We start from the raw sequence: 27,253 nt of genomic DNA, 5'->3' as shown, positions 1-27,253 counted from the left end.
GAGGACAAATTCAGCTGTAAACTACAGTTTTGTGTATATATCCATTTGATCTCTCTACCTCTCTGTTCCAGCTTGAGAAGTTGTATGCCCTTGGCATGAAGCCCCTGCTGCTGATTGCACATCCTCCTAAGATGGTGACAGGGACGCACACGTACCAGACTAAAATAATGCTGCCAATGCATGCCCAACTTAGCACATCCGCTAAGACATGCTTAGAGAATGTGAATGCCATCTACAAATTGATGGTTGAAGGTGAGATTGCATTTATTTAACCTTATTTATTGAATTAATTCTCTATCAATTGAACAATTGTTGGTGTTGCCCTGTACATTTCCAATCAGCAAAGACTAGAAATTCTGATCTGGCTGTAGCCTAGCTGCAACCTAGAGTCATTTTAAAGAGCTGGTATTGTGGAAAACAAGGACAAAAATAGCTTTGGGATGATGGCAGGGGTCGCCTGTGCTTTAAAATACCTCACTTCTATCTCCTTGGTAGTTTTAAGTTATTCAAACTTTTGAAATCTGCAGCTAAAGTGGGAGCACTTTTTTGAGGCTGAACTTTTTAATGAGTCACACTCACTGTCAAATCAAATATGCTAGAAGCTCTAGCACAAGACCACCAGCAGACTTATGTAGTCACAGTTTGCATTTCAGCCAGATGACAAGCAAAGCAGGACACTGGATGTGTGCTAAAGCTAAATTGGTGACCTCCAGCTAAATCCAATCAATAAAAATGTCAGTACTTGGATTATTGAAAGTTGATGCAACTGTATGTCGATAAGCTTTTGCAGTGTTTTTCCTGCATAGAGGCTGCATTGTTTTGACTGGGCCTAAACACTCAGCTGGGAAGCTAGCGCAAATGGGAAACAGGACTTCCTGTGGTTTCTCATAAAATAAAAGCCGCGACTCTGACTCTATAGTAACGTAGCAACCAGGTTACATTGGTGTCTCCATCTCTCTGCTCTGTGATCTGTCTCTGTCATGCAGGTATGTGTGTCTGAGCTACACACACACTTATAGCAGACCTATATTAAAAGCTGACGGTGACTTCGGCTGTATTGACACAAAATCCGCCAATGTGGCTCCTTCCAATAGGGTTCTGTGGAGGTGGGGTCATGTTTATTTGTGCTTTAGAATGTAACCGAAGTGAAACAATCAGAATACCTTTTATTTCTCTGATTCACTGCTTTGTTCTTGCTAACACCTCTCACATTGAGCTTTATTGTCATTCCGCTACATGTGGGGACATACAGTGGAACGAAATGTCGTGCCTCGCAGGACCACGGTGCTACATAAATACAAACATACAACAATGAAGTAAAAAACACTATAAACCTATAAAAAACACTATAAACCTATACACAACTAACCTACTGACAGATATAAATATAAGTATACTATATATATATATATATATATATATATATATATATATATATAGTTACATATACATATGTAACTATTGTAGACACTGTATATCCTGTACCTCTGCTTATTGCACTTCTGGTTAGATGCTAACTGCATTTCGTTGCCCTGTACCTTACATGTGCAATGACAATAAAGTTGAATCTAATCTAATCTAATATATATATACAGGTCCTTCTCAAAAAATTAGCATATTGTGATAAAGTTCATTATTTTCTGTAATGTACTGATAAACATTAGACTTTCATATATTTTAGATTAATTACAACACAACTGAAGTAGTTCAAGCCTTTTATTGTTTTAATATTGATGATTTTGGCATACAGCTCATGAAAACCCAAAATTCCTATCTCAAAAAATTAGCATATTTCATCCGACCAATAAAAGAATGGCCATTATGTTCAGTTATGCACTCAATACTTGGTCGGGAATCCTTTTGCAGAAATGACTGCTTCAATGCGGCGTGGCATGGAGGCAATCAGCCTGTGGCACTGCTGAGGTGTTATGGAGGCCCAGGATGCTTCGATAGCGGCCTTAAGCTCATCCAGAGTGTTGGGTCTTGCGTCTCTCAACTTTCTCTTCACAATATCCCACAGATTCTCTATGGGGTTCAGGTCAGGAGAGTTGGCAGGCCAATTGAGCACAGTAATACCATGGTCAGTAAACCATTTACCAGTGGTTTTGGCACTGTGAGCAGGTGCCAGGTCGTGCTGAAAAATGAAATCATCTCCATAAAGCTATTCAGCAGATGGAAGCATGAAGTGCTCCAAAATACCCTGCCCTTGATAAAACACAGTGGACCAACACCAGCATCACTGACTGTGGGTACTTGACACTGGACTTCAGGCATTTTGGCATTTCCCTCTCCCCAGTCTTCCTCCAGACTCTGGCACCTTGATTTCCGAATGACATGCAAAATTTGCTTTCATCCGAAAAAAGTACTTTGGACCACTGAGCAACAGTCCAGTGCTGCTTCTCTGTAGCCCAGGTCAGGCGCTTCTGCCGCTGTTTCTGGTTCAAAAGTGGCTTGACCTGGGGAATGCGGCACCTGTAGCCCATTTCCTGCACACGCCTGTACACGGTGGCTCTGGATGTTTCTACTCCAGACTCAGTCCACTGCTTCCGCAGGTCCCCCAAGGTCTGGAATCGGTCCTTCTCCACAATCTTCCTCAGGGTCCGGTCACCTCTTCTTGTTGTGCTGCGTTTTCTGCCACACTTTTTCCTTCCCACAGACTTCCCACTGAGGTGCCTTGATACAGCACTCTGGGAACAGCCTATTCGTTCAGAAATTTCTTTCTGTGTCTTACCCTCTTGCTTGAGGGTGTCAATGATGGCCTTCTGGACAGCAGTCAGGTCGGCAGTCTTACCCATGATTGCGGTTTTGAGTAATGAACCAGGCTGGGAGTTTTTAAAAGCCTCAGGAATCTTTTGCAGGTGTTTAGAGTTAATTAGTTGATTCAGATGATTAGGTTAATAGCTCGTTTAGAGAACCTTTTCATGATATGCTAATTTTTTGAGATAGGAATTTTGGGTTTTCATGAGCTGTATGCCAAAATCATCAATATTAAAACAATAAAAGGCTTGAACTACTTCAGTTGTGTTGTAATGAATCTAAAATATATGAAAGTCTAATGTTTATCAGTACATTACAGAAAATAATGAACTTTATCACAATATGCTACTTTTTTGAAAAGGACCTGTATCATATCCGAGCCATGAATTTTGTGAACCGTTACACCCCTACTAAAAAGGCGTGGACACAGTTATTTTTGCTCCTGTCCTTATTGAATATGCATTTATTATACCTAGAGCAAAACCAGGTAAGGATTCAACAAATCCAATTAACTACAGGCCTATTGCTCTCATGTCGCATGTTGGGAAAATAATGGAAAGGATAATTGTAGAAAAAATGAAAAATTAGAGAGTAAGGGACTTTTATCCCCTAACCAGAGTGGTTTTTGGAAAGGACCCTGTGGTTTGCTTGGAAACTGAAATTAGAAAAGTTCAAGTAAATAAGGAATCCATTATGGCAGTTGTTTTAGATGTAGAAAAAGCTTTCAAAACTGGATTAAAAGCTTTTTATTTGAAAGGTATATTCAGGATAAAATTGGTACATCTGTGTCCAATAAATTTTGAGTGGATCATGGGACTCCACAGGGTAGTGTGATAAGCCCATTACTTTTTTCTATTATGATTAATGACGTGTTCTGTAAAATAAAGTATGACATTGGGAAGTCATTGTTTGCTGATGATGCATTTTTTTTAGTGATGGATTCTATTTACACTAAGTGAAAATAGTAGTATTTTCTGCTATTTATACTACTTATTGCAAATAGTGACAATTATCTGCACCTCAGCATTTTAAAACAGAGCGAAATAATAACGTATTGAGTGTAAATTACAGTTTTAATTCAAATTATTAAATGGATGCCACCTTATTGGGACAATAAAGCCCTCCGCACACCTACCCTACCCAATTATTTTCATAGTTATTTTCAACTTTTTGATTATTTCCTTCATTTTTATTGAAAATAAAAATATTGAAAATTGTTTATCAGAACCTCTTTTAGCAATATGTGGTGCCTTCCCTGCAAGCATCCCCCAATCAGCCTGCAATATCATACAAGACAATGCCCACGTCACACTGTAAAATGGGTGAAGCAGTCCCTTGAAGCTAAGAACACTGAAATAATAAATTGGCAGACACAGGGTCCTGATCTAAACCCAACTGAAAATCACTGGAAAATCCTTGGCGACAAAGTTATGGCTAATAAACCTACTATAGTTACCGAACTATGAAGAAGAGTGGGCCCAGATCACACTAGCAGTGTGAGAGACTAGCGATGTGCTGAAATCATTGAAATCAAGAGCCTTTACACCTCATACTAATTTCTGACAGCCGTAAGCCTCCAAAATGTTTGTTGTAATCTTCTTTCTTGCTACAGTGGTTTATGTTCTGTTTATTTTGGAAACCTTGTTAGTAGAGCAGTGGTATAGACGGTTTCAACGGCAACAACATAAACAAACGTTACTGCGCATGCGCGCTTTTGTGGCCCAAACTTAACTTCCGGTAAACTTCCGCAAACAATCAATAACAACCGCGTCAGTCCCTTTAGAGTATATTATTTATAATAATAAGCAGTATACATAACAAGTAAATCATAGATTAATGAGAGAGAGAGAGAGAGAGATAGAGAGAGCGACAAGTAAATTAGCTAAAAAGTTAAAACTATGTCTAGCCAATATGTTTTTGAGTTGCCATTAGAAGAAAAAAACCGCTACTTTGCCAAACTTAAATGCGACAAGGTTAACGTTACTCTACCAGACCCGTTCAACAAAATGTTGAGACAAGAATTTTTTTCTACAGACCTGTCTAATTTACCGGAGGTCAGTCAGGTACACATCTTTGAATACCTAGTCGAGAAGGAATGCGTATATACAAGGGAGGCGTTCAAGGCATATCGGAGCTTGGATGCTTATAACTATTTTCATTCCGGAAAAGTTCAAAACATTCTAACTTACACGAATGGAAGTACCTGTGTTGTTTACGGGGAAATCGAGGCTGGTCAGACGCTTTCAAAGAGCTACTCCGCCTGGATAGTGGCAAAGAAATCCGGCGAAGTCCAGAGTGGGCATTGCACCTGTATGGCAGGGTAAGCATGGCTGGCTAGCTAAACAATACAGCACTGTTACATTTTACAGTAGCATTTAGATAAGCTTTTTCAATACTGCCATTTATCCCGCTGATAAAATGTCTGTTTGGATCTATGCAGCAATGGAGAGGTGTGTAGTCATGTGGGTACGATTTTGGTTACCGTGGAGCAGTGTGTCCAGGATGGACTCCAGAGTGGCCCATCTATCACTTCAAAACCAAGTGTTTGGTCACGGGTAACTAAGAAGGTGAATAGTTTAGCAATTATTATATTGATTAATAATAATAATTGTTATTATATACTGTTTTTTAATGGGGGTCATACAACATTACATCATGTGTATTTTCCTTAATTGTTGTTACTATAATGTGTATTAGTGTATAATGTATATTTCAAATATCCTTTTAGGCTGACCCACAACCAGTAGCTCAGTGCAATTTCTTGAAACCTGGCAAGAAGATCAAGCTACAAGCTCCCCTCTGCCTTCCCACTGTAAATCCAGATGGCTCACCAAAAAAGCTTTTTAAAGCCCTGAACGTAAGTTATATCTTTACCAAATCAACCAGTTGGTCTATTGTAAAAGACTTAGTACTATATACTGTATGGCAGAGTAGGTAAGGTATTTTCACCATTTCTTTTAGGAAGTTGTGCCAGACTGCGCTCTCTTTTCTGTCATGTGTGACAGCAGTGAGACAGACACAGCCTCTGAGTCAGGTAGTCAGGATTTCCCCAGCAGTCAGGGAGAGCAGGATGCTCAGGGAGAGGATTTCAATGTGTTCAGCAGCTTAGCTCAGCCCCACGATGAACATGGTAGTGCTCTGAGCTGTCTAAAGTGCTCAGCATTTTATGATGCATTCATTAAACTGAACCCAAATCAAGTGGTGGAACTAGAGAGAAACACAAGGAAACAGAGCACAGAACCACTCTGGCATGATGCACGCAAGCTGCGCATAACAGCAAGCACAGCCAGCAAGGTGCCTCAGCGTGAGGCAACTGACCCGGCTAAGTTTCTTAATGAACACCTTTACCCAAAGTTCCAGGGGAGTGTGGCCACAAGGTATGGGAAGGAAAGCGAGAGACTTGCTAAGGAGCAGATTAGAGAGAGGGGCTGCAGAGTGATGGACAGAGGGCTGGTGGTGTGTGAAGGAGACCCATGGCTGGCAGCAAGCCCTGATGGTATCATTGATAACAAGTTGCTAGAAGTAAAATGCCCCATCACACTCAGTACTTGCACATCCCTTAATGATGCACTCACTTCCACAAACCAAGACATCAGAGTGGAGGGCGGGCAGTACATTTTGAACCCAAAAGGCCCCAGAGGTTACTACAGGCAGTTACAGTTAGGGATGCACTGTCTCGGGCTGAAAACATCCTGTCTTGTTATTTGGACCCCAGTACAGCACCTGGAGCTTGATGACAATGGTTTTGTCACCACATATATGCAAAGGCTACGTAGCTTTTACTTTAAACACATGCTACCAAACATTGTGGATTCATTTTTTGAGGGAAGACTACAGTTGAGTGACCACTACATGAAAATGGTCTCAAAAGCAGCTCAATAGTGGTGATCTGAAATCAGTCTAACAAGAAAAAGGGTGTGTTTTTTTCTAAAGAAAGCATTGGTTGTTCCAGTCTTTTTGAGCTTTTTACATTAAATACATTAATACATTAAAAACAGCAGAAATCATATTTATCAATCAGTAAATCAGTTAACCAACAGTTGTTAGTGTTCTTTATTGAATATATAATTTCATTTTATAATTACAATCTATGTGAAACATTGTGATACACAAGTGCAACACTTCAAATATTACAATTTCATGTTTTTCGTTATTATAATTAATGTATTTTCATTTTTATTTATTTATTAAAAAAAGTTATCTATCAAATTAATTTGTGATTTAGTCCTGTTTCATTTTGGTACGAGTGGTTTTCCCAGATTTGAAAGTGCTGCACAAACAATTAATATTTGATCTATTGTGCAAAGACTGTTATCATTTCTCCGTTTGACCATGCAGACTGGCAGGGTGTTCCGCAGAATTATGAATGACTTCAGTTTTCCTATGGCCCTTTCCACATGGATTCTCACTCGTGACATTTTTCTAGAGTGTGTCACCTCTAATCCTGTCAATTGTTTTCTTCCCTTTGTAGATGCTGGTATATGAAAACGGACACATTTGGTGGCAAAATATTCAGGAAAATTGAAGCCTCGATCAGCCATTACATGGTCTCCTTGTTCAAGGAGGTCAATCAACCCAGAATTTTTGGTTATAACCTTGTCACTAGCACGGCCACCCCAGACTTTTGATAAAAATGTAATGGCTCCCGTTGGACTAATACCAACAAGGAACTTCACAGTGTTATGTGATTTGTAGTGGGAGTATGTGATTGCTCGTGTTTGCAAACTAGTCGGCCTCTCAATGAAAACTTCAGTACAGTCTATTATACATCTAACTTGTTGGAAACCTGTAGTTTTGAAGGTTTCTTCTGATTGCTTTTCTGGAAGGCCACCGGACAAGGCATTGTAATTCTTTAGCATCAGATCGAGCCATTCATGAAAGATGTTTGAGACAGTTCCACAACTCACTCTGAAGCGAAAAGCTAGGTCTTGATGAGGATGAGTTAAGCCTAGACGAAGTTTCATCAGGACTACAAGAAACTGCTCTGGAAGGGTAAGTATGGTTGATGATGCATTCCATATTGATGACAGGTAAGTGAGGAGGGTGAAAAACACAGAAGCAGATGGTAGGCCAGTGTAAAAAGGAGTGTGCTTGTCCTCATTTAAAATAAAATCGGATAGTCTGCCAAACATATGATCTTGTAGTCGTTTTTCTTGAGACTCCAGTTTCTTCTCCAGTGAAACCATTTTTCTTTTTAACTCAATGTTTTCATTTTGTAGTTGGTCAATGTCTGCCATTGACAGATCTGTACCCACAGCAGTGCATCCTTCTTCAGAGTCAGCCCGGGTAACCTCCAAAGGAAGGTGAATCCATGGGCTCAACCACAGATGATCTCCTCTGATGCCTCTGGTATCGCTCCAACTTCTGTGAACCACCAGTAGTAGTGTTTTTGTGTGCAAACACTGATGGAACATAATCAGGATGGCATGGGTCCACTGATGGTGCACCTAAAGTAAAACGAGTGTTCATAGTACTGCACCTTGCTGGGCATCATACAAACTTTGCATAATCCATAACTTTTCTGGTTACATGACATTTTTTGAGTAAAAAATGCATTTCTATGATATTGTAAAAAATTATTAATACAAAAAAATATTAGTAACCTACTAGTACAATGAACTTAGATCAGTCAAATTTATTTGTAACACTTTTCACACTGCAAATTGTTGCAAAGCAGCTTTACAGATAAAATATATAATTGATAATGTAGTCAGTGAAAATGTTGTACAAGCCCTATTTAGTAATTAATTTAAAGCTTCCTTAGAAAAGCTATGCATTATTGTATTATGCCCCCAGGGAGCAAACCAAAGCGGAATGTTAAATAGTGTATGGTATTTGCATAGCATTGATTGAAAACCACTGTGGTTCTTATAATTCATAACGCTAGTTCAAATCATAGCTAAAGCTAATCAACACAGAGCAAACGTTACTGTTTAAAATCAATGTATACAATGTTATTTACGTGTGTAAAAATAAATGTAGCTAATTCGTAACTATTGTCTGCTTATTACTGCTGGTCAGCTAGCTGTCTATGGCTTATCATGAGTTTGTTACCTGTAAAGAAGTGAGTGCTACAGATCCTTGAATTCTTGCCTGGCAGCCAAGCCTCTCTCCGCACAGCGGTGATCCATGCTTGCAGTCTCCCCTGGTCTTTTGGAAACCGAAACATTTTTATTTTTGACAAGGCATTCGTTCCAGAGGTCAGGTTGCATCCCACAGCACAACAACCTGAGCCCAACTTCAGTCTATTCATAACTTTACATTTAACAGCGTTTGTTGTCGGCGCCATATTACCATTCTAGATCAGTGAGCCAGAATGATAAACAAACACAGAACGGAAGTTAAATTAGGGCCAGACGCGTAACCGTGGCAACGCGCGTGCACCCGATGAAACCGTCTATATCTACAGTTCATATTCCTTCAAATTTGGAGTGATGATAAATCAACAGTATTTCACAAAAACAATTTATATTTAAATTGTTCTCCACAGTACTGGTACACAATGCTTTCTGGTTCCAGTTTTTTATTACCCTCGCCACAATTAAATTGGCTTCCTACAGAGTAAAACTGCTCACAATTTCTTTACAGAATGACTTTGCAAATGATGTTTCAGGTCCTTATGATATGTGAATCTCTTTTCACACTGAAGACACTTAAAAGGCTTCTCTCCAGTGTGAATACTTATGTGAGTCTGAAGGTTTCCTTTTTGTGAGAAGCTTTTTCCACACTGAGGGCAGGTGAAAGGCTTCTCTCCGGTGTGAACCCTAATGTGAATCTCAAGGTTCGCTTTATTGGTGCAATTCTTTCCACACTGAGGGCAGATGGAAGGCTTCTCTCCAGTATGAAGTCTAATGTGAGTGTTGAGGCTTCTTTTATGCAGGAAACTCTTTCCACACTGATGGCATATAAAACAGTCCTCTTTTGAGTGAATCCTCATGTGGTGATTAAGGGTTTCTTTACATTTGAATCTCTTTCCACATTGACCACATATGCAAGGCTTCTCTCCTGTGTGAATGTTCATGTGAGACTTAAGACTTTCTTTTCTTGAGAAGCTCTTCCCACACATTCTGCAGGTGTAAGGGGTCTCTCCAGTGTGAATCCTCATGTGGGAATTAAGGTTTCCTTTAAGTTTAAAATTCTGTCCACACAGTTTGCAGGTGTGAGGCTTTTCTCCAGTGTGAACTCTCATGTGGACTTTAAGGTTTTGTTTTTGAGTGAAACTCTTCCCACACTGTTGGCAGCTGAAAGGCTTCTCTCCAGTGTGAACTCTCATGTGGACTGCAAGGTTTTGCTTATTAGTTATATTCTTACCACACTGACAGCAGGTGAAATAACTGTTAGATCCGGTCTTCTGACCTCTTTTTTGTGAAGAAATCTCTTCAGTCTTTAAGGATTTTTCTCCACTCTTGAAATCATGACACTTCTCATCCTGATTTTTCTCTTCCATTTCATTCAGTTTATCTTTCTGACTCTCTTCTTTCAGTGCCATCAGGTCTAAAGCAAAAAACAAAAAACATTAAAGCACTAAAACCAACATAAAGCATCAAGCTACTAAAAGAAAAGCTCTGTCCAAGAGCACCCTCGGCACTGTACATGATTTATGTCTCTTTGTCAGGGATGGATTATGACACAGTGATGTCCTGGGCACGGACTGATTAAAGGCTCTCCTCATCTGAAATTTGTGTTCCTTTGTTTATTCTTAATACTCCTAAACTTTGGGAAAAAAGTATTAAGAAACATTTCCATTCTCAAATATTACTAAAGGCATTTTGCACATTTACAGATCATGTTATTTAATCTATAATGGACAATGGGCAAGTAGCACGTTGTTTCATGCATTTTGCATATTGTTGTGGTTAGGCTATTTTCTGCACCATATTTATTCCCTTCCTGCTCGTCAATTGAAAATCACTTAAATCACATGTAGTCACCTGTATCTTTTAACTAAGGCAAACATGCCAGGAAAATATACATTTCAAGAGCTTTGGCTACAAAATGACCACTTCAAATGTATTAAAAGTAAATGACAGAAAAGCTAAATGTAAAGTTTGTAAAACTACTATCGAGCTATCAAATATGGGAGAGGAAGCACTTCTTAGCCACGCAAACAGCATGAAGCATGCTACCCGTATGAAGCCGACAGGAACATCATCTTCGGCCCAAGTGCCCATCACTGCTCTACTGCAGCCTCCCCATATAGCTCCAAGAGAACCGTAGTCAGCCAATAAACCCACTCCCACCTCCAGCAGTGACGGTAGTGTGAGACACAGTGGAGCACGTCTCGGCCTAACACCAGCAAAGACCCTGGAGGCTGAAATCTTGTCGTGCCTGAAGTTTACCGAGTCCCACTGGGGGTTGTTCCAGAAAGCAGGTTATGTGACATACCCGGGTATGTTTAAGGGTAAGCGGATAACCTCAACTTTCGGTTCCAAAAACAGAGGTAGCTTTCAGGGTAAGTAACCATAGCAACTTGCTCTCTGAAGATAACCTGCTCCAGAGTAGGTTCTGTTTCAGGGTTAGTTTACTTCAGAGCTATCAGAGCATGTGTGCGTGACTTACTAACGAGACTCCAGTGGACGAGACAGATAGCGCACAATATTCTATTACTGTGTATACATATATATTTATAAAACGGTTAGTTCCATTCCTCGATTCTAATTGGTCAACAGCTGTGTTTTATTCACGATAGAGCACGGTTATGACCGCTTCTGTCAGGATCCTACCCTGACAGTCTTGTCTGTGTTGTCCCTGTTCAATGTTTCTTTGTTTGTTTTGTGTCTGAGCACATGGCTCTGTCTCTGTTTGTGTTTGCCACGTGCTCCTCTTGTCCAACCTCCCTGTTTCCCATGGTCACGCCCACTTGTTTAGTCCTTGTCTAGTCCTCGTTTGCTTGATTGTGTTCACCTGATCCTCGTGTGCTCTGCTGCTTTATATTGCGTTCCTTTCCCTTGTGTCCTTGCTGGTTCGTTTTGGTGTCTACCGGTTTCTTGGTCCTAAAGATATCCTTTGATCTAGCTCAAGTGATTTTTTGATCTCGTGTTATTTTATATCCTCGGTTCCTCTTTTTGTTTGCTCTAGTTCTGTCTAGTTCTTGTTTTTTGATTGTGTATTCTCTTATCTAGTGTTTTCTCTTGATTAGATTTTCTTTTGTCTGTCTTGTGTCGTTGTGTTGTCTTGAGTCTTGTCTTGTTTGTTATTGTGTTTTGCCCTGTCCTGTCCTTACCCAGATTCCCTGGCCTCTGACCCCTACCACCTGGAAGCACCTCTCCACTCTCACGAGTCAGGTCTCTGGTTCTGTGAGTCAGTACCTGGCGGCTAGACTGGTGCGACTTCTGAGATTCACTTCAAGCTACGGGGTCCCTGTCTTCCTGCCTTCCTCTGGAGCTGCTGCCTCTGTGCTTGAGTCCACTGCCACCTTGGACCGGCTCAGTGGTCATCCCTCCTGCCTGTATTGTTGTCTGCCCTGCCCCTCTGTTTGGACTGATTCACTTCTCACTCCCCCTGCTGTTTCTAGTCAACGTCTTGTCAATAAATTACCATTGTCCGCTCATTTGCATCTGGGTCCCATTTCTTGCAGATCCCTGACACGCTTCACCCAATCGTTCACTGAGCAACACCCTTAGCAACATAAACAATCAATAGCATCAAAACTGTTTAATGTATTATGTATTTCGGCAGAATTAACTGTTTGCTATTTATTTAATGAAGTATGAGTGACCCCTGCTGGCGTTATGTTGCCTCTTTCATCTTTAATTTTGAGATTCCACCCTTCCCCCGTCTACATCTAAATAAACGCTTCTCATGTGGCGATGTGTGTGGCGCACATCTGTGTGAAAGACTACAGTTTCCGAAGTGAGGAGGGAATATTACTGAGTTTATTAGTTTTCTGTTTCAGGCATGATTCTGTATGTCCATCAGTTTACACTGTGATGACGCTTGCAAACTCGCGCTGTGCCGTTTTCTCATGCTGCGAGATAAGCAGATGTATGTGCTTGAGAAAATATCATATATGGTGTTAAAAAATAAATGGCACAGCGGCTGATAAGAGCTCCTATTCTGTTTTTATTTAAGCTCCATTAGATGAGGCATGTTTACTGTTTTCAGCCGTGATTTATTCACGATACAGCACGGCCTCTCGTATCTTATTGCTTACATATAGTTGTATGATATGTAAATTATAAAGCACTAATATAAGGTAATTTATAATATGGTTATTATGTTTATTGTATTGGCATAATAGTTATCTGCCTAAGTTATAAAACACTTATGACAAGGTAATTTTTATATTATTATATATGTTTGTTATATTTTATTATCATCTCACACATCATGGATCTGCATTTTCTGTAATGTATTTCTATAATAATACATATCTGATGTGACTTATTATATAGTAGCATCAAACAAACAATGCAATTCTTATTTTCAAGGATTAAAGATTAAACATAAAAAAACGAAAAATTATTGCACAACCACCCATTCATTAAGTGTTCAAATGGCCTTTGAACAGAAGAAGAAGAAAGAAGCAGTATGGCACACTTTTTGTTCGAGTCTATTTCCATATGACTCATCGATTCATCGCTCTATTGAGAACGTCTTGCGCGTTAACCAGGAACATACTCTGGGTTGAATGAACTTTTGGAACCAACATACCTCAAGTAAGCAAGGTTTGGTTTGATCAACTGAGAGTTCAGGGTTTAGCAGATGGTACGTTAACCCTGCTTTCTGGAGCAATCCCCTGGTCATACAGGTCATCAGAACAAAGTAGTATATAGCTATAAGGTTATGATTAAAAATGATTTTAAAGTGTAGCCTAGGTTAGGTAGAATAAGTGGTCGCTGATAGAATTGAAAATGTAATGTTAGCTAATTAGGTTGTGAGCTAATTACTGTTAACTCTTGACAAATTCTTAGCCTCTGCAACCGGGATTTAGTCATGTATTTAAACTCAGGTTTGTGTAAAGTAATCGTTAACGTTTTAAATTTAATGTTTTAATCAATGTTGTATTACTGATACAACAGACCCTTGAAATTAAATGAGACAATTCAATCTAACGTTAGCTTCCAATCCAGCATTGTTGGGGGCTTTAGCACCGTGTTTTAAACAGATGTGACATGACAACACGCGATAAAATACATTTTCCATGGTAACAATTATTTGTCCATTATTTATCTGTAACCAGACACGACACAACAAAGGATACTTTTTTTTAAATGGTTTCTATATTTCTGGGATTTTGCTGCTGATAGTTCAGCTGATAGTACTCATAAGAATTTCTAGGGGTGCCAATAATTGTGTCCAACGTGTATTTGAGAAAAACATTTATTTCATAATGATATCCCCCCCCCCCCCCCCCCCCCATTTTAAATTCTTATCCAATGAAAGGCTAGATAAAAGATCAAAAGGATTAATAATGCAGATACGTTTTCACAGACTTCTTTGATCATATTTATCAAGGGTGCCGATATTTTTGGCCATGACTGTATTATGAGTAAGCTATATTTGGTCATATACGGTAAATTACAGTGTTCCACTTTTTTTTTTTAGGGTCTTTGTACAAAAGAATGTTCCCGGATAGCCATTGACATTGCCAGCAGCTTTCAGTGTGGAAAGACTAAATCGTCTTATTTGACTGTTTTCGCTTAGCACCATATTGCAAGTCACTTCTGTTGGACAGAATAAGGTCTCTTAAAGGTGGGGTTTGTTTTCGCTTAGCACCATATTGCAAGTCACTTCTGTTGGACAGAATAAGGTCTCTTAAAGGTGGGGTATGTTCAAAAACGTTTTAGAAAACTGAGTCTGAGTACCAAATCAAACTTGTAGCCAATCAGCAGTAAGGGGCGTGTCTACTCATGATATGGAGGAGAGAGCGTTCAGTGAACAGCCAAGCCGAGCGACAGAAAGATAGAGATGGCGGATAAAAAACAAAAGAGGAAAACGTTTGCGGAACGATAAGGCAAGAAGTAGGACCCGTGTAAATATCGGATCAGCTTTCCAGCGCTGGAGAGAACTCAAGGAGCGGAAGGCCTGCGATCGGACTCCGAGGTTGCTTTGTTTCTTCTCAGTAGGTTAGTAACACCGTGTCTACACCAGACGCGCCGCAACCGGACGTCGCTTTATCGCATCCTACACTGGATGCGATAAAGCGAATGTTGAAAATAATTTGAAATTTGTGTCAGCACGTCATAAATAGAACGCGGCAGCAGTTTTCTGTCAGGGATTTGTCGTGTCGCGGCGTCCAGTGTAGACAGCATCACTGTTTATAATGATTTCTATCTATAGTATTTTTTCGCGACGCTCGCATCCGGTGTAGACATGGTGTAACATTGGTTTTGCTTTGTTTCACAGAACTAATCGTTGCCTGGGTTGCGTGGGGCGGAGCTATCAAAATAGGGGCGAGACCCTTTTGGGGTAGGGACGTGTTTGTTTTGGTGATTTCAATTATCATCATTGGCTTTCAGAAATCACTTACCCCACCTTTACGGATGGATATGTTTTGCCTTTTGATGAAAGCTTGAATCAGAAGACCCAAACAAACCAAATGGACATTCATTTAATATTTTGGTACAATGATGCTGTAGTTACATGCTACTTCACTTCTGAATTCATGGGCCACGCCACTGCAGATGATATGGTGGAGGTCTTCCACAAGTCGAGAGAGGGTTTCAATTACAAAGGTCTTGTACAGCTTTCAATGGATGGACCTAATTTTAAATTCCAAGACCTTATACAAACTGAACTTGAACGAGATGTCAATACTGTTTTACTAAATCTGGGTAGCTGTGGCCTACATATTTTGCACAGGGCATTTAAAAAAGGTGCAGATGCCTCAAATTGAACCCGGAAGGAAGATTTTTGGCACAGAAATACTTTGTCATACCTCCAAATCAATTTTTGAAACTTTGGCCATGCTTAGCATGAGAATCCAACTCTTTATCAGTGTACTGAATGCACGAAACAGCATTGCACCCCCCCTTTAAAGAATTATGTGAATGCAGTAGATGCAGGCCCCAACCCTGGAACTAAATCCTATACTACTGTCAATGAAGGGTGCAGACCCACTGTTGCCCTTAATCCTGTCACAGGCCGGGGAGATACCCTACTCTATGAAACAATGGCAGGAGAAAAGGATCATTCATGTTTTCATAACCGCTGGCCAAATTCAAAAACGTTCATAAACTACACTCTCTTTAGCGTTTATTGTTTCAACTGTCAAAAACACCCAAGGTTCACATAAACACAGTTGGTTTTGTCTCGATCGAATGTAAACATCTGGGAAAGAAATCGCATGTGTATCACCTGATCTGTGCAGTATGTAGTTCTAGTACAGCAGGCTAATATGAGAATCAGTAGACTCTATACCAGGGGTCGGCAACCTTCTCAGCATGATGTGCAATTTTTTATCTTTCTGGTTAACCACTGTGCCAATACGGTAACCACCCCCCATTAAAGATCCCCATCCCCGTCCCCATAAATACAGAATATGCATGATAATGCTGCGTTCCAGGCAGGTTTTTGAGCTCGTAAGTTACGACTTCAAACTATGACTCACGACTTAGCATTCCAGGCAAGTCACGCCGAACTGCCTGAGAGCAAGGGATTGTGGTAGCAAGATGTAAACAAACCAGAATGGCGGACAGTACGGGGCTAATGCTCATTTACAATAATTTCTATCACCAAAGGTGCTTCCTTGCTTATTTGAGGGAAACGGAGGAAAAATGGCGCATAAGGCAAGAGAAGCTGTTAAACCTTTTATTTTACGTTATTTGTATATTTGGAAATGCATCTGTAGAGGCTGCCATTGTTGTTTTTTTTTTTTTTTAAAAAAGCCCTTCTGCTGGTTTAAAATAATAATTGATATTACACCAGTCATTAAACCATTAATATAATAATTGATACATTTGACCATTTTCTTTAAAATGGTTTGAAATTTGATTTAATTGTTTTTTTTTTTTTTGGTGAAAACCTGTATCTGAACTGTAAATCATGCTTTTTACAGTAATTTTACAAGTTAATATGCATTAATTTGATCTGTGCAGGTCTTAAAAACAGTCTTAAATTTGATCTTAAAAATCCTGCAGAAACCCTGTGTGCTATAAAATAAACACGGTTACATAAACAAGGAAAACAATTCATACAAATGTGTACAAAACATTTTTTTGTGCAAAAGATAAAAATATTCCAGTTTTGGAGGCCATAATGTCAACCATCAAACACTGAACTGGACTAGATCCAAAAAGCAACAGTCTGAACACAAAGAGGTCTGAGAATAATCTTTTTAGCAGCATCATATGACCCCTTTAATTATTGGGCCAAAAACATAAGCGGATACATCTCAATTTATGTATCGCACAGAGAATGAATTACTACTGACAACAGCATGTGAAATTCAACTATGCTAACAGTTTGATTTAAACTCTCTAAGTTGCAGTTATAAATTTACTGTCCCACTCTGCCACACAAATGCTTTTCAATCTTATTTTTGACTAATGTTAGTCAATGAGAAGAGGCTTTGTGTAACTTGTATGTGAATGCTGTTTTACGTGAATCGTATGACAGTTTAGTTCAGTACAAAGCTTTGCTTACAGAAGAAATAATAGGTTAGTATATAAATGTTACATCACACCATGGAAACACTTGGATTCGGGCAGAATGGGAGAGGTACATGAGCCCATAAATCAAAAGCATGTCAGCTTTGTATTCTGCTTTGCCGGTCACCTGATTTTCCCACGAATTTAATGATTAAAGTTATTTCTAATGGACATGGAATCCTTTGTTTTGTAAAAATCACATATAAACAACATGTAATTTGGAGCCAGAGGCTGTGTTGTGAGGTGGAGCCGTGGAATCAAACTCCCGAATCGACACCCAGGATGAAAAAATCCTTGCTTTTTCGCACTGCAAATGATCGCGCCTGGTGTGAATAACCTCAGGGATCTAGTGTTTCAATTCAAAAGCATCATTACGCCGAACATTTGCGCCAAATTTTCGCATTCAGCTTAAAAGGGTCTTTACACAAAAGTAATGTTTTTGTTTAGGCTACTTGTGTTATTTTTGCTAATTTAACTTGTCAGATGTTGTAATAATGAATGCCAAATTTGGAAGTAGGTCCACTCAATGTCAAATACTGAACTCACTTCAGATTTGAGAATGAAAACTAACCTGTTTGTTCCTCGGTATCTTCTTGTTTCACTCTGAATGTTTCTTCAATCTTCATGTCTTCACTCTCCTCTTTAATAAACGGCATCTTCATAATAGTGTATTATGTGGATCTCAGTTCCTTCACCAGGAGTTTTTCAGTGTGTATGGACTCTCTGTCATGTTTAAGATGAGAATAATTAACAGAAAGAAATAAACATCCAAACTAAATCTCTGGGTGCATATCAGTTCAGTAGTCAGCACATTGGCAAGGCTGTCAATCAAAGAGATAGCGGTCTTAAATTGTATGATTAAAAAAAACTCAAAACTAGCTCAACCAATTCTAAAGGAACAAAAAATATTACTAAGGCTTAAATGTAGGGTAGCTGATTTCAGAAAGGCTAGCGACAGCAAGCTAGCTTTGAAAACAAGATCCCCACCCTCAGTACATAATACAATACATAAACACACGGACATGCTCAGGCAGAGCAGAGACTAACCTGCGACACGATGAGAGACTTTGATTGAATGAAACGCTATCATATTACCTCAGGTCTCATTCACCGCTGAGAAAACATTACAGTGAAAAGCGCATAATATTACAATAACAGCACCTTTTATCATGTCTGTGTGAACAGGGTGCACAGAGGTATGCAAATACATATTTTGACAGGCAGGCAGGACAGCCTATGGTAATGTTCGGACCGAACATTTTGATTGGATGAACATTTTATGGTCCTATGCTTCCCACAGAAAATATAAATACATACAAATAAATTTAGACCACTTAACATAGTGATTGCTATTGAGATGTGATGAGACTTTTAACCAGCATAACAAAATATGTTTTTGAACCAAATCACCTACCCTGGCTTTAATATTTATGTATTAATAATTTATAATAACCTTAATGAAAAAGTTGTCGTTACCTGGGGTTAATGGAACACTCTTTTTGGAAATAGGCTCATTTTACAATTCCCCAAGAGTTAAACAGTTGAGTTTTACCGTTTTTGAATCCATTCAGCTGATCTCCGGGTCTGGCGGTAGCACTCTTAGCATAGCTTAGCATAGATCATAGACGCAATGATATTACACAGAAGCTGAAAGAGGTCCCCAGCTCAGTAGCCTATGATACAGACTACTTTCAGGCACTGTGTAATATCACTGCGCCTGCTGCACCACGGTACGGCAGCAAAGTTCCTTGATTATTACGCCGGAATGAGAGTATAGTTCCTAGCCATATCGGCCTAGAAAATCACAACTTTTCATTTTCCGTCAGTCTTAGTACACGATGTACCTACAGTCAAGCTTTAAATAGGAAAATTATCGAAACTCTTTGGTCATTTTTGAGCGAGATGCTAATAGGGATGCATCGATCCGATAGTCAGGATCGGTATCGGCACCGATACGGTCCTTTTCTGCGGATCGGGTATCGGTCAGATGAGACGATCCAAATCCGATATTGTGCGTATACCATTCTGTGTTATTGTTGAGCCCCATGAAAGCTTAAAGTTTTCGTGCACTATATTTCAAGTGTTCTGAACCTGTTTAATCTGAGGTACAGATGAATATTTAAGTCTTTAAATTCAAGTTCAGGTAAACTCTTCTCTCCGCCGCGGCTGTCTGTCATCCTCCACTCCGTGTCGCTTCAAGCGCATCATTCTGCGCACGGGATGCGCATAAGCGCTTTCTGCTGCTCTGTATTGGAGTCTTACTTACTATAATACTTTTGATTATTAACAATCTTTCTTGTTCTGTCCTATCTATCATATGTTGCTGCCTTCATTACGGTGCTATAGATTTAAAAGAAATGTCTTTTAATTTTATAGTAGCCTATATATTTATATATAAATGTATCTGCTTGTTTTTTCATGACTGTATTTTACAACAATTCAAAGAGCAATGTGTATAATTTCACTAGATTTAGTCCTACCAACCAAACCAAGTTTATAATAGTATTTTTGTCATAGATTATGATTATATATTTTTTCATTTGTTATTTTTCATTAAAATTATGTTATCTAGATTGTGTTTAACACACAAAAGAGTAACACACACAGGAGTATAGAGATTCTACATCGATTTAAAAAAAACTGTGCTGGTATCGGTATCGGCAGATACTCAGAATTTTCAGGATCGGATCGGATCGGATCGGATCTGAAAAAATGGTAGCGTTGCATCCCTAGATGCTAACGGTCTAATCCGATTCAATGATCTAAGCGAAGCTAAAAGTGCTACCGCCAGACCCCGGAGATCAGCTGAATGGATTCAAAAACGGTAAAACTCAACTGTTTAACTCTAGGAGTTGTAAAATTAGCCTATTTTCAAAAAAAGTGGAGTGTTCTTTTAAACTGGTCCCTTGCCCATAGGCTTAATCTGGTAACTCATCATTGGACAACCACAAGAGTTTTTTTTTTTTTTTTCCAGTTGTGTCTATTTACACTAAGTGCAAATAACCCGGCTTGTTGGCAGAAGCTATTTACACTAACTCCACCCACCGACATGTGATTGGGCAAATCAACATTACAAAAGACGGTTATCAAGCGTCGACTCCAGCGGCGCAGATGATAAAGTGTGTATCATACTCCTTTTGACGTGATCAACCCGGGTTCGAATACGCCTTTTAGCAAAGTTGTTTTTTTTTCTCCCTTTTCAAATTTCAAATCACACCAGAAAAGCATTTATTTTTAATACAAATGAAGGAAATAATCAAAAAGTTGAAAATAAAGTATCGGGTAGGGTTAGGGTAAGTGTACGGAGGGCTTTTGACCCAATAAGGTTGTATATTTGAATTAAAATTTACACTCAATAAGTTATTATTGCATAATTTTAGAATGTATTACAATACTGAGGTGCAGATAATTGCCACTATTTGCAGTAAGGAGTATAAATAGCAGAAAATACTGCTATTTTAACACAGTGTAAATAGAATCATAGCTATTTGGACTTAGTGTAAATAGCCGCTGCCTTTTAAGGTTTAAAGAGTTTATCATTTTTTTTTGTTGTTGTTGTAAAACCTGTATCTCAACTGTAAATCATGTTTTTACAACTTAATAAATTACCATAGCCATTGACCTACCCTGCTCATATGGTATTCATTTTTATTTTTTATATTAATTTTTACAGGTCTTAAAAATAATAATAAAATCCTGCAAATTTGCACACTGAAATGATGATGATCTAGATGATTTGATCATCTAGAATGATTTTAGTTCATAGAAGAGGACTCTCAACTTGTTATATTGTTTGTCAATTGTTGCATATACATGTGCAACCCTCAAAAGTCTGAAACCACAGAGACCCTCCATACACAAAATCCCAATTTAGCCCCTAATCATTGCCAGTGACCGAATTTGTGTTTGTAATAAACAGTTTTCACGATATAAAATGAGACGCACCATTTCTGTTACTCATGTAATACGCGCTTTATTCATCAAAAACGATGAAGTGATATGAGATAATTCATTCAAATTCTTTATTCAATATTAAATAATTCATTTGCATCGCTTGTAATATTTATAACAGTGATTAAACGGTTTGCATCGATGTAAATAGCTTAAATGATTAAGAATACAAACCTTTCCTCAGCCTAAATCACCAAAGATGCAGGAGCGTGGCGCCGTCTTATGACGTCATATTGTCCGAGCAAATAAAAGTCCTGTTCACACGCTGTTGCCTAAAATCACAAAAGGAAAATCCTCTGCAGCTAATTTACACTTGTATCCAAATTTAAATACAGTTTGTCCAGTGATGGGCTAAAAATGTTTTTAAAAAAATTAAAAAGAGAGTCTGGGTCATTCCTGGTATCCAGTAACAATAAGGTACGTTTTTCATGTTTCTAGCATTCTACCAAAATATTGACATGTTTAACTATTAGGAATACATATTGGTCAAGCTCAGAGACTCAAAAATATATATATATAATTATGGGTAGATTGATCAGACACTGGCTGTGAATGTATAGGGACATCTAAATAGTTATCACAAAATGTTAATGTTAAACAGTAATGAGCATTGATGCCATAATAGTATTTTTTATTCTTGAAACAATAACAAAACAATTATTAATGAATAGAATATGTCTTGATTATTAAGAGCAGGTACTTTTTTGCTGAGTTGGGTAGAGTAGCCAAAAACTAGAGTAAAAAAAGTATCCAATGAAAAATCTACTCAAGTAGCATCTTACTAGTTATTTTGGATTTATATATATATATATATATATATATATAGTGTTGGCCAAAATTATTAGAACACTAGTATTTTCAGCAGCTAAAAATAGTTATAAGTCAGTTATTTCTATCTTTTGCTGTAGTGTTTCAGTAGGAAATGTCAGTTTATATTTCCAAACATTAATTTTGCCATTAATTGTAATAATCCAGTGAGATTTTTGTCTGATAACAGCCAGTAGTCCACACAGAGATCTGATCTCATCATCATCTAGTCTGTCTGGAATGACATGAAGAAACAGAGCAAACTGAGACAGATTCAATCCAGAAGAACTGTGGCAACGTCTCCAAGATGCTTGAAGTAACCTGCCTGCAAAGCTGCAGTACTGTGAAAGGTTTTAGGCACTTGAAAATGTGCTGTAAAATGAGGATGCGGTCAAAAATAATGCCATAAATAGATTTTCTTTGTCAATTAACCTCTATTAACTAACTAAAATCAACATTTGATGTGACCATCCTTTGCGTTTAAAGTAGCTTTTTCCCTCTGTGCACTTGAGCAGAGTTTCTCAGGGAGCTTTTCAGGTAGGTTTCTTGAAGCATCTTCACAGCTCTTCTGCTGTTGTCAGACTTCTTGTGCAAACAAAAATCTCACTGGATTATTACAATTAATGGCAAAATTAATGTTTGGAAATGGAAACTGATATTTCCTACTGACACACTACAGCAAAATATAGAAATAACTGAACTTAGCTGCTGAAGATACTAGTGCTCTAATAATTTTGGCCACCACTGTATATATAAATCAGCATCAGAAATGAACTGATTTCCACAAGGGCATTACTTAATTTCTTACTTGAGGGCAATTTTATAACTACCTTAACTCGTATAACAAATTAAAGGTTGAATCTGCAATGGCAGTTTGTTGTTTATGCTGATGAGAGAATTTGCGAATGCATATTCATTACAATTCTGAACACCTCTGATTGGTTATTGCATTTATAAGCTCAACAGAAACGTGTGATTGGTTGCTCAACAATGCTGCGCAATGAACAATGAAAATGAACAATAAAATGGCATCAAATGTCTGTTTTGCTGGCAATCGGCGCTCAAGTGCTCGTCACTCTTTAGCTCCGCCCACTACACGCCTCCAGGAGCTCGGCTGTTTTTGAAGAGAATGGTAAAGCTGTATATTTCTTTTATAAGTATGATAAAACTAAAGACTTTTTGGAGATATGAAGGATGCAGTACTACTCTATAGGTACTCAAGATTAACATGAGATTGGGTGAAACTCTGTGTGTTATGCCCCCTTTAATGAAATCAAATGTGTACCTGTGGAATCGTTCACAGACAGCACACACGGTGTTCAACTAATAAAGATCCTCGTTGCAGGCCGACAGTAGAATTAGCAGATTTGGCTTCAATTGACTGTAGATCTTTATGTTCTCCTTGTTCTCAAATTACCCGGGATGAATAAGAAACCGCTTCAGATAATTTAGTGCATGCAGGGAACTGAAAAAATCATTCGAACTGATTCGTGAACCAATTCAGACCGTTTTGCAGGCTTATTTGTTCAAATCCTTGAACAGAATCGACTCAAAAGAGTGATTCATTCGTGAATGGGGCATCATTCATGCCCCAGATAAAAGTAACAGCGCACTTGGTGTAAACTACGTGTTCCCTATCGATACTCCACTCGTACTGCGTCTTGCTAAAGACGCTATGGGAAAAAGCCTTTTTTCTCCTTTACTGAAGCCTTATTCAATCACGCAGTGAAACTGCACGATCATTGGTTCGTGCAGTGTGTAGGAAATGAATCCTTACACATATATTTATTTTATTATTTAGCTTTTAGGGAATCACTCTTAAGAGTTGATCTTCATATGATTAATTGTTATTAATCAGAATGTACAACTTATGCCTTGTTAACGACTTGTCCAGCAAGCATTAATAACAGCAAGTTATCTTTTAACACGTTGTTTATTTCATTCGTGTCCAACGATTCAAACAAATCAAATAGTTAAATTGAGTTAACTTAGTTAGCTCCTAGCTGAGCGTAGGTAAAACGCGATCTTTTTGGCAAATAGTTACAAGTAAAATCACATAGCACAGACAAGAGATTTCTAATAAAGTCAAAGTTTTATTCACTATTCTAACACAACATTAACTAGACAACATAAAACAGACATAAACACACACATACGTTGCAATGGGCTGTTATGCTCTGAAGAGAGTCTTCATTTCTAATGCTAGTGTTCAACCTGAGGGAAAATCACACGCAAGAACCCTTATCTTTACTTCTTGAAAGATAAACACCAGTTCGACAGATTTAAGAGAAAGTTGTTTTGCCTTACTGTTCGTTTCTTTAGGTTCAAAGAGTTCAGGCTTTCTTCGGTTCAAAGTCAGGCTTTTTCCTCCTTTGCTTTGGTAGAGACGGACTGCGTGTGGATTGGCTTCTCGGTTGGTCGTGTGACTAGAACACTCTTCAGTGGTTGGTCGTCGTCGTTCTAATGTAAGGAAGTTCAGGAAGTCGATTCAGGTCTTAGCTTCCAATGTTAAAGTTCTTTCAAAGTTTAACTGAGTCCTGGTGTTAGTTGCTTGGCTTCGCCGTGATGTTCGAGGCCTGAAGCGCTTGCAGCGGAACGAGAGACGAGCGACCTTTTAGTTTTCAATTCCAACCGACTTTTTCGGTTGTGCATCTGGTTTTAAGCGAGCCGATTTGGGATCTGTCTTCGGGCGCTTGGGCCAATCGCAAGTGTTGCTGTGGGCGGAGCCCCGCCCCCTGCACAGTTGCGTGTTGCATACATTATCTTTTGCAGTTATTCATCACATAACAAAAAATTATTACAAGCAAGTTTCTATCCGTTATTGTAATCATGCGTTGATAAAACGGATCATTTTCATTCAACCATAATATTCTTCATAAGGTTAGCTTTCTAAAGAAACCAAACACTTATATTTTGATATGCACAAAAATACACATGACCACAGAGGATATTCCTGGGTTAAATACATTGATAAACAGATCCTAAATTCTAAATACACATATTAATCATGTGAAAATGAACAACTAGTGATCAGGAATATAAAACGATTACATGAAAAAGATTACATAAGTTCACACAACCAGCTTATAAATGTCACAAACAAAAACACCCTTTAATGTATAAACTATATTGTCTATAGTGTTTTGTTTCAGGGTATAACTTGTTTAACTTTGTTCTTTAAAACAAAATCCTTCAGGGTGTGGCTCTCTTTCTTTGTTTCAATAGCAACATGGACCAGTTGAATTCCTTTGTCTGTTTTAGGGAGCGCAACAGAGAAAAGGCGCGCGTTTTCAGGAATGTGCGTGATAGCCGGGTCATAAGGTCTTTGGTTCGAAAAGTCTGGAAATTGTCTTTAGTTCGAGTCGATCGTAAACACGTCATCCTTTGCGATATGTCCTTGAATTTACTGCATGAAGTCAGGGGGTATCGAGAGGAGTTTTTCCAGCACTGACGTTCTGTTTTCTTTGAAAATGACCAAACGGGAATTTTCTTCGTTAGATCATGGTTTTATGGCCCAGGAGAAAAAGATGTCCACTCCATATGGCGTCAGGATGTCTGTTGTTATATGTGTGCGTTCAGACCACTCCTTACAAGTGTGTTAAAACGAACCAATGTGTCGGCAGCGGAGCTGCACGAACCTATGGTGATGGAGCCTGCCAGATCCCGCCAGAATGGGCGGGGTTATCTGGCTATATAATCGGCCGTCTCGCCATAGGATCCTCAGATTTCTTCTCCTTCAGCGACGACATCTCGCCTTCGCTGATCCCAAAAAGCCGCCATCGCCGTTGACACGCCTCGCAGCTGAGCCAGAGACCTCCTGCCTGCTGAGACGACGCTTCATCGCGCTCCAGCCCCGCAGAAGTCTGTTCGCTACCGCCATCCGGCGAATTCATGCGCTCTAAAAGAGACAAATTTCAGGCGTTGTTTCAAATGCCTGGCCGACATTGCGGCTCGTGCAGGGCTCCCCTGCACTCCGATGACGGCCACAGCGAGTGCGTTTCCTGCTTGGGGAAATCCCATGCAGATGCCGCGCTCGCTGACACTGAATGCTCGCACTGCGAGCGTTTCAGTCTCGCCTCTCTGCACTCGCGGATCGCTTTCTTTTTAAGAGAGCGATCCCACCCCTCGCGCCCTCCCGTTTCCTTCCTCCCAGGATTTCAGCACTCGGCTGAGAGCGAGCTCACGCGTGCCTCGTTTTCACCACAGAGAGAGCATTCTCCCGTCCTTTTTTCCCAGCCTGACCAGCGTCCCTCCGCTGCCGCGAGCGATCTGGTCTCGTTCGGGAAAAGTGATGAAGAGCTGGCCGATGACAGCATGTCATTGGCAGCTTCTGATGCAGAGGAGCTGTTGGGCTCAGCTGTAGACTTGCCCCCCCCGCCGCATTCTTCAGCGCCCAGCACCGCTTCAACTGGGATGGACGCTGAGCTCTTCCGTGTCCTCTCCAGAACAGTCGAAGAGCTCTCTCTCGAAGAGCCCTCGACAGCGACCCTCGCCGTTCTTCCCTGAAGTTTACGAGGAGCTGACGAAATCGTGGTGCGCCCCCTACTCCGCCCGCCTCCGTACTTCCGCTTCATCCGCCCTCACTTCAATTGATGGCGCTGAAGGGATACGAGAAGATGCCTCAGTTAGATGAGTCAGTGGCTGCCCATCTCTGCCACTGATCCTGCCACTCTCAGGGAACTGAGAAGTGCAACAGACCTGGCTTTGCGCACCACCAAGACCACCGCCCAGGCGACTGGACGGTCCATGGCCAGCCTAGTGGTGCTCGAGCGCCACCTGTGGCTCACGCTGACGAGATCAAGGACGCAGACAAGGTCTCCTTCCTCGATGCCCCGATTTCACCCAGCGGCCTCTTTGGACCTGCGGTGGAAGGTTTCGCTGAGCGCTTCACGGAAGCACAGAAGGCGTTGCAGGCCATGCGACACTTCCTGCCCAAGCGTTCGAGCTCTTCTGCTGCCGCTAGTCGCCCCAAGCCTGCGCCGACTAAGCAGCCTGCGACGCCCTCAACACTCGCCTCCGCCCCTCAGCCTGACAAGGCTCAGCAGACGTGGGGGCGTTCCCGTTCGGCCAGACGTTACCCCCTTCCGAAGCGGCAGGGCCCCCGACCCAGGATTGTGTTGGACCCTGCGCCTCCGGCGTCTTCCTGA

The 27,253-nt window shown here is 39.9% G+C and overlaps 2 protein-coding genes across 2 annotated transcripts in view; both read right to left on the bottom strand.

Moving 5' to 3' along the window:
* The window catches only part of LOC306861123 (uncharacterized protein), a gene marked incomplete at its 3' end in the record, with an annotated part of 730,281 nt that overhangs the window by 245,724 nt on the left and 457,304 nt on the right, over positions 1-27,253 (bottom strand). The window lies entirely within an intron of this gene.
* LOC306861661 (uncharacterized protein) lies at positions 9,267-21,542 on the bottom strand. The gene is made up of 3 exons (XM_079404064.1): positions 21,474-21,542; positions 17,920-18,071; positions 9,267-10,251 (listed from the first exon to the last, which is right to left on the bottom strand). The coding sequence occupies exons 2-3, from the start codon at positions 18,008-18,010 to the stop codon at positions 9,329-9,331; spliced, it is 1,014 nt and encodes a 337-aa protein (XP_079260190.1). The 5' UTR covers positions 18,011-18,071; positions 21,474-21,542; the 3' UTR covers positions 9,267-9,328.

Source organism: Barbus barbus (genome assembly GCF_936440315.1).
Source record: "Barbus barbus genome assembly, chromosome: 42".
Taxonomy (NCBI): domain Eukaryota; kingdom Metazoa; phylum Chordata; class Actinopteri; order Cypriniformes; family Cyprinidae; genus Barbus; species Barbus barbus.
Note: the sequence above shows the minus strand (reverse complement) of the source record. Positions and strands in the feature narration are given on the sequence as shown.